Source organism: Coffea eugenioides, unplaced genomic scaffold, assembly GCF_003713205.1.
Source record: "Coffea eugenioides isolate CCC68of unplaced genomic scaffold, Ceug_1.0 ScVebR1_2434;HRSCAF=3460, whole genome shotgun sequence".
Taxonomy (NCBI): domain Eukaryota; kingdom Viridiplantae; phylum Streptophyta; class Magnoliopsida; order Gentianales; family Rubiaceae; genus Coffea; species Coffea eugenioides.
In genome coordinates this window covers 68,576-75,127 of record NW_020862921.1, presented here as the reverse complement: position 1 = coordinate 75,127, position 6,552 = coordinate 68,576, and the positions used below count along the sequence as shown (strand labels likewise).

Here is a 6,552-nt window from a genome sequence, read left to right as displayed (position 1 = left end):
CTTTTCGTTTTCTTGTAAAGACCCATGGTTTCTATGAGCTCTTCTAGTTCATTTTACTCTTTATGCTATTGGTAGGCTCACCTCATGGGATCACCACCTTGTCATTCTACTTTTGGATGTCATTTTATACGTACATTATATCTAAACAGGAATTGTGTTATTTCACTCGTAGGTCATCAGTCTCTGTGACTGTAGGTTTGAAAGGAACGTATAACACAAGGCCGAGACTAAGAAGAAAGCAGTACCTCGTAAGGCAGCAGGGCAGGCATGGGAGGATCCTACACTTGCAGATTGGCCAGAGAGTGAGTTTCATGTACTCTACTCCTTGTGTGGTTGCATTCATCATTTTTTATGACAATTTTCGCCTGTCTTAATTCCTTCACTGATCTTGTTTTTGCTAGTATTAATGCCTTCAGTATTACTGTTTGTGTTGTGCAGATGATTCTCGTTTGTTCTGTGGTGATCTTGGTAATGAGTTGAATGATGATGTTCTATCCAAAGCATTTTCAAGATTTCCATCTTTTAACATGGCCAGGGTGAGTTATTTGAACTCGTCCACTTTTTATATGTCTCAACCTTCTCTTGTTCGAATTATCGAAACTTTAATTTGTCTCCTTGTCGTGGTTGCCTTTGGTGAGGTTCTGACCTGATTTTGCATGATCCCTTAATCTGATTTCGAAGAAGTGCTTTGATCTGATGTACGAGTTTAAAACTTTGAACTTGGACAACATCTATGGTTATGTTTGTGTGAAATAAGATTAAATTTTGCTAGCATATGATTCTTTAGCTTAAGGGATGCTTGGTATCGAACACTGTTCTGGCTGATCATACTGGTGCTTCTACCATTATTTTTATAAAAGAGAGAAATTTAAGAATCTCTCATGCCTCTGAGCTCTTGAATCTGTGCACTTTTGTGTCTGCATCCACACTCGTCCCTTTTGTCGTGACAAATGCCCCTTGTAGTTAGTCAAACATAATATATATTATCTGATGTTTAAAGGAGAATGATTAATCTGCTTAGTCATACTGTCTTTTGTTCAGTGCATTACTTGACAGTGTTGGTACTGTGATCACTACTGTATGTAATGTTGCCTGGACGACGAGCTTTAGTTTCAGCTTGTTGACAATGTTGGCTGTTCAGGCACCAGTTAGTGATTGGGAGTACAATGCTACGCTCCCCAAAACTGCTTCAATGATTGATTTGGCTTCAAAAATAATGATGACTTGTTTAGCACTGACTTAAGTGAGGACCAGCTGAGGCAGAGACTTGGACACATGTCCCACACACCTTGTCAAGTAGGAAATTGCAGTACATAGTTATGTCCAATATCTATAATTTTTTCCATCGCATTTGATAGACCAAAGGCTATATTTCTAGCATGACATGATTTCTAGTAGGTTGAATTGCTTGAACGCAAACTATTTCCTGGGGTGTTATTATATTATTATTGTTGCAATTTTTTTCCTATCATTTTCCAATCTCAAATGCTCAAGAATTGGAAAAAAAATTTCTGTTTCCCCAGATCACTGTATACACTTTTCTTCATCCCTTCAATTTCTCGGCTGTTTTCTCTTCTTCTGAAGGATTGGCACTAACCTCTACTAAAGCATAGCCGGACTGCTCCACCTAGAGATGGCTGAAGGAAGTGGAAATGAGGAGACAACTCTTGAGCATACATCAACATGGGCAGTGGTAGTTGTTTGTTTCATCTTGATGAGCCCAAACAATGTACTATATATATACTATACCTCTCGCGGATCGTTGCTAATAATGTACAATTACGTTACCTGACTTTTAGCATTTCTTTCAACTTGTTAGGGATGAGAGTCTTTTTGTTTGTGCACAAGAAAGTCTTTCAAGTTATTGTAAATGAGAATCTTTCGGTACTTTATTGGGATTTTAGTACTTGCTTTGAGCACTTGTTTGCGATTTTAGTACTTGCTATGTTTGTACTTGTTATCGACTTTTAATTCAATGAATTATATTTGAGTATCGACTTCTTCTTTTAAATTGCTATATGCATTCTGCTCTTTGAGATAATTTTACAAGTCCCTTGGGATTCTGGTTGATGGAATGTACAGCAGGGAGGACTAATTGCAGGTTGCTTCCATATAAAAAAAAACAGGGAAAAAACTCCTGGCAATTAAAAGTGTCAGCATAGCTTAACTTCGAAAAGCACTAATGACAAATGGGCATGTCGTCCAAAGCAGTGTAAATTCACATGGCTACGTGTCCTTAAAGTCATATATTAAGACAACTAAAGATGCCTTCATAAATTGGATATACTACTGATCCGCTACTGATGTTCTAATGCTATACGGACACTTTCGATTATCACAAAAAAACGTTTTTGTTGGCAGAGGGAATGCTATAGCAGCATGGTTTTCCTGACACGTTTGAATGTTGCTAAAGATTTGAGGCTATCCCCACATTGGAAGGGACAACACTCGCCCTAGGTGTGAGGATAGATAAAATGTCAGGTTAAATTGTCTATACTGACACTTTTAAATGCCGCTAAAGGCCATTTTTGTTGTAGTGTTATCTACTTACATCTTCCTTTGTCCATGTTTTGCAAATATTACCTAGAAACAAATTGAGTATCACTATCTTGACTTGGGTAATACTACATTGTTTTCCATGCATCTGGAATTTGGGGCTGCTAAAGATATGAATTAAATTCAGCTTTTATCATAACAACTAAATCAGAAAAAAAAAAACACTTAATTTTTGACCTATGAACAAAGCTTGTTTAGCTTGTTCCATAGTAACAAAACTAAGGTAGGTGAATCCATTAGTTTACTTAGTTTCAGGATTCATCATTAGCTTGACATTAATAAACTCACCAACTTTATTGAAGATTTTTCTCTGCTCAGGCTCAGTAGCATATTTGTTCAGGCCCACAAACATCTATTAATGATTGAAACTACCTTCAAAATGTATTGAATCAAAGAACAAGTAGTTGTAGACAACTCAACGTGCAAAATAATTACAAGCTCAAGTAGCACGTATCTCGTTTAAAAGATATCCATTGAAGCCTATTTTGGACGAAGACTTCAATTTATTTGACAAATATACATAATGAAAATTATGAAAAATAACAACTTTTATCAATCAACTTTAGTTTGATTCCTAAATTCATCATAGATCCAAAATTTAGAATAGGAACTAAGTAATAGATCTAAAATTCAAAATAGGAACTAATAGGGTGTAATTTATTGTATATTTTGATGTATAAGTTGCTAGTTAACTATGCTATTTGAGTTTTATATTGAGTAGAAACTAATTAATTTTACTCTTATATTGTTCTAATAGGTGAATAGCTCAACTGGACAGAAAATGGACTAAAAATGTAGCGCGAAGAAGCAATGGAAGAAGAAAACATAAAGAGTAAGATGGGAGTTGGCCAGATTGACTTGCTTCAATATTTTGGCAATAAATTGAGCTACCAAGATCAAATTGAGATGATTCTTAATTCGTTCGGAAGCTAAGAGAGTTCTCTATAATTCTTATTCAGAATTAAAGTTTGGCTCTCATGTTTTCATACCCAAAAGTCCAAATTACTAAATTATAGTTTCGTTGTGATGCTTTTCGGACCAGTTTTTAGTACTTTGGGCAAATCTCAATGTCCATACCTCTAAATGACATTAATCTTGTGGCATTAAAAATCTAATTCAAAAGGCTACAACTTTCATGTTTTGACCAAGAGATGATTTAGCCCAAATAGAGTTTTTTGACTTCAAAAAGGATCTGTGCATCGATCCCAAGAGATCTGCCCGATATTGATTTCGGTCTTCTTGCTAGTGTTTCTCTAGTCCCAATTCCAGCGCCAGAGTTTAGGCAGGAGTTCATTGGAAAAAATGAACGAAATTGTCATTTTTTAGTTCCAATGAACCCAATCCTACCCTGTTTGGGATAATACTTTAAGAAACTATAAATAGGGGCTATTTATGATGTTTTTCGGGAGAAAACACTTGCATATAAACATTAGTTCTAAGATTTTTCTTTGAAATTCAAGAATCAAAGTTAGAGATCAAGGCACAGGACTTAGAGTTTCTTCAACTAGGAAGTTCTATATGCTTTTTATTCTAAGTCTTCTATTTTTCAATATTGAAGTATTGTTTACTCTTACAGGTATGATGAACTAATTTATATTTAGCATTAGGGTTTTATGATGGAGTTTTGATTATTTATCTTAGTTAATTTCTTACCTTTTGCCTTGATTTTTTTTATTTAATTATATATTTGTGATTGGCCACCATGGACATCTTTTTTGGAGTGTATTGAATTGAAAAGCGATGTACAACCATGCACTACATAAATAAACTTACTTAACCTAATCATGACACTAGATTAGAGTTCATATGATGTAACTATATCACCTAAGATCTTAAAGAGTTTAATTAAATACACATGATATCGAGAGAGATGTGAGATTTAATAGGCAAAACTTAGATGTATCGATACATAATTTAAGATTCTTGCGTGTGATACATTCTTACCATATTAAGAAACTAACTGGTTAATTAACTCAAACTCTAGATCAAAATTTGAAACCCTAGTCTTTTGCCGTTTGTTTTCTCACCTCTATCTTATTTGATTTGATTATTTATTTAATTTCGTGAGTAGTGATTAAAACACACTTTGAGTTCAACTTTTGTTATTTTTGTTAGAGTAAATAAAGTAGAAAATTAACTCGTTCCTATGAGTTTGACCTTGAAGGACTCCTGATAATTTATTACTATGATCAATCATGTGTGCCTGTAGGAATTCTTCGATTTGGAACTAAGTAGAAAACCAGAAACAACCAGGCTTCTTTAATATTTCAAACAAACAACCCAAAGCAAAAAAAAAAAACTTAGAAAACAAATCTTTTGCTGAATAACAAATTAAAAGAAATCATAACAAAAGAAGAGAAAGCCAAACAATTCTGAAAAAAGTAGGATGAATATTTTCAACCTATTTGACAAATCAACCAATTGAAAAACATTCAAACTATGACTTTTTGCAAAAGAAATAACAATATTTTATAGAAACGATTTCAGTTTATCACATAAATCAATCACAAATTTTGTAGGAACTAAAATTTTTTGCATTTAAAATCACAAAAGTGAAAAGGGAAAACCAACTTAGAAACCCGAAATATGCACAATTGATGAACCCTGAATCCCAAAAGTAATGACGAAAGAGACGCAATCAAAAGCCCGAAGATAACTAATTTTAGAGCACAATTAGAAGCTAGTGTTCACGTGAACCTTTATTGCTTTTTAGGTTAGGTCTCGAAAAGTTCGGACGTGCATGAGTGGAAACCCTTGGCATGCGCAGCAATGGCGGCTGGTGGCTCATCCACGGCGGCGCTTCCGACCTTGGCGGATGGAACTCCCTGCTCACTAAGTGCGGCAAAATCCTTTGCACAATTGTTCTCTTAGCCTGCCGAATCGCCAATACAGGTGAAGACAGCAACAAGGTATAAAGGTGAGGCGGCTGTTATCTTCTCCAAAGCAGAGGTTGATAAACTAGCAACTCCTTTTCGCTGGGCTCTGGTGGGGAAATTCTCGCACGGACGTCCTAGCCTAGAAGGGATTCGCAAGTTCTTCTCCACACTAAATTTGAAGGATCAAGTCTCCGTTGGGCTCCTGGACTATCGTCATGTTCTTCTCAAGTGTTCCGCCGAACAGGATTTCAACTTGGGATGTGGGATGTGGCAACTTGGGAAGTATCCGATGCGAGTTTTCCGTTGGACTAGGGATTTCCATGTGAAGAAGGAGTCAGCTTTGGCTCCTGTTTGGGCATCTCTGCCGGCCCTCCCCATTCATTACTTTGACAAACATTCGCTATTCTCCATATTAGCTCCAGTTAGAAAGCCGCTATTCCTGGATTCGGCAACCGCAGCGGGCACGAGACCGAGTGTAGCGCGGGTTTGCGTAGAGGTAGACCTGCTGAAACCGATTTGCTCCAGGGTGTGGGTGGCTGTTGAAGGAGAGCTAGGCTTTTGGCAAAACATAGTGCTTGACGATACACCCAAATATTGCAGTGCCTGTTGGAGATTGGGGCATTTGGTGGAGGAGTGTAAGAAGGATGGTGCTGGGGTCATGCACAAGGGTAAGCAAACTCTTGTACAGCAGCAGGAAGCTGCGGATGCAGCCGAGGTGGCCAGGGAAATACCTGCGGGTGCAGCGAAGCCTGGGGGGATTGGGGGGCACTCCCCGTGACGGAAACGATCCCAGCTATGCTGACCGAAGCTCAGCCTCCCACCCCTGCTAGTGGATGTCCAAGCCCAGAATCAGCAGCTGCGGCAGCGGAGTTGGTGAGCAGGGAGGACGCGCTGACACCCCCTAATCGTAGCCAGCATGGTTGTGGGGTTGCTGATGTGCATTTGGTGTGGCTGGAGTCGAGTGGGCAAGGTGATGGCACATCAGAAAGGGTGGTTCGTCCTACATCTCAGGTTGCAAGCGTGGGAACCTCGTCTGAGGTGGTGGAGGCTGGAGCAGAGAAGGCAGCAGGTTATCTGTCTCTGCAACCCAACATTTCTCCCCTGCAGGGGAGTAGGCAAG

General features: G+C 38.1%; 1 protein-coding gene and 1 long non-coding RNA gene across 2 annotated transcripts; both read left to right on the top strand.

The window, feature by feature from the left end:
* Positions 1 to 214: 214 nt before the first annotated feature.
* LOC113756631 lies at positions 215 to 1,755 on the top strand. Its single transcript, XR_003465988.1, has 3 exons — positions 215 to 302; positions 439 to 536; positions 1,585 to 1,755. It is a non-coding gene; the product is annotated as an uncharacterized LOC113756631 (long non-coding RNA).
* A 3,570-nt stretch (positions 1,756 to 5,325) lies between these two features.
* Positions 5,326 to 6,210, top strand: LOC113756637. The gene is made up of 2 exons (XM_027300267.1): positions 5,326 to 5,397; positions 5,449 to 6,210. The coding sequence occupies exons 1-2, from the start codon at positions 5,326 to 5,328 to the stop codon at positions 6,208 to 6,210; spliced, it is 834 nt and encodes a 277-aa protein (XP_027156068.1).
* The last annotated feature ends 342 nt before the right edge of the window (positions 6,211 to 6,552 follow it).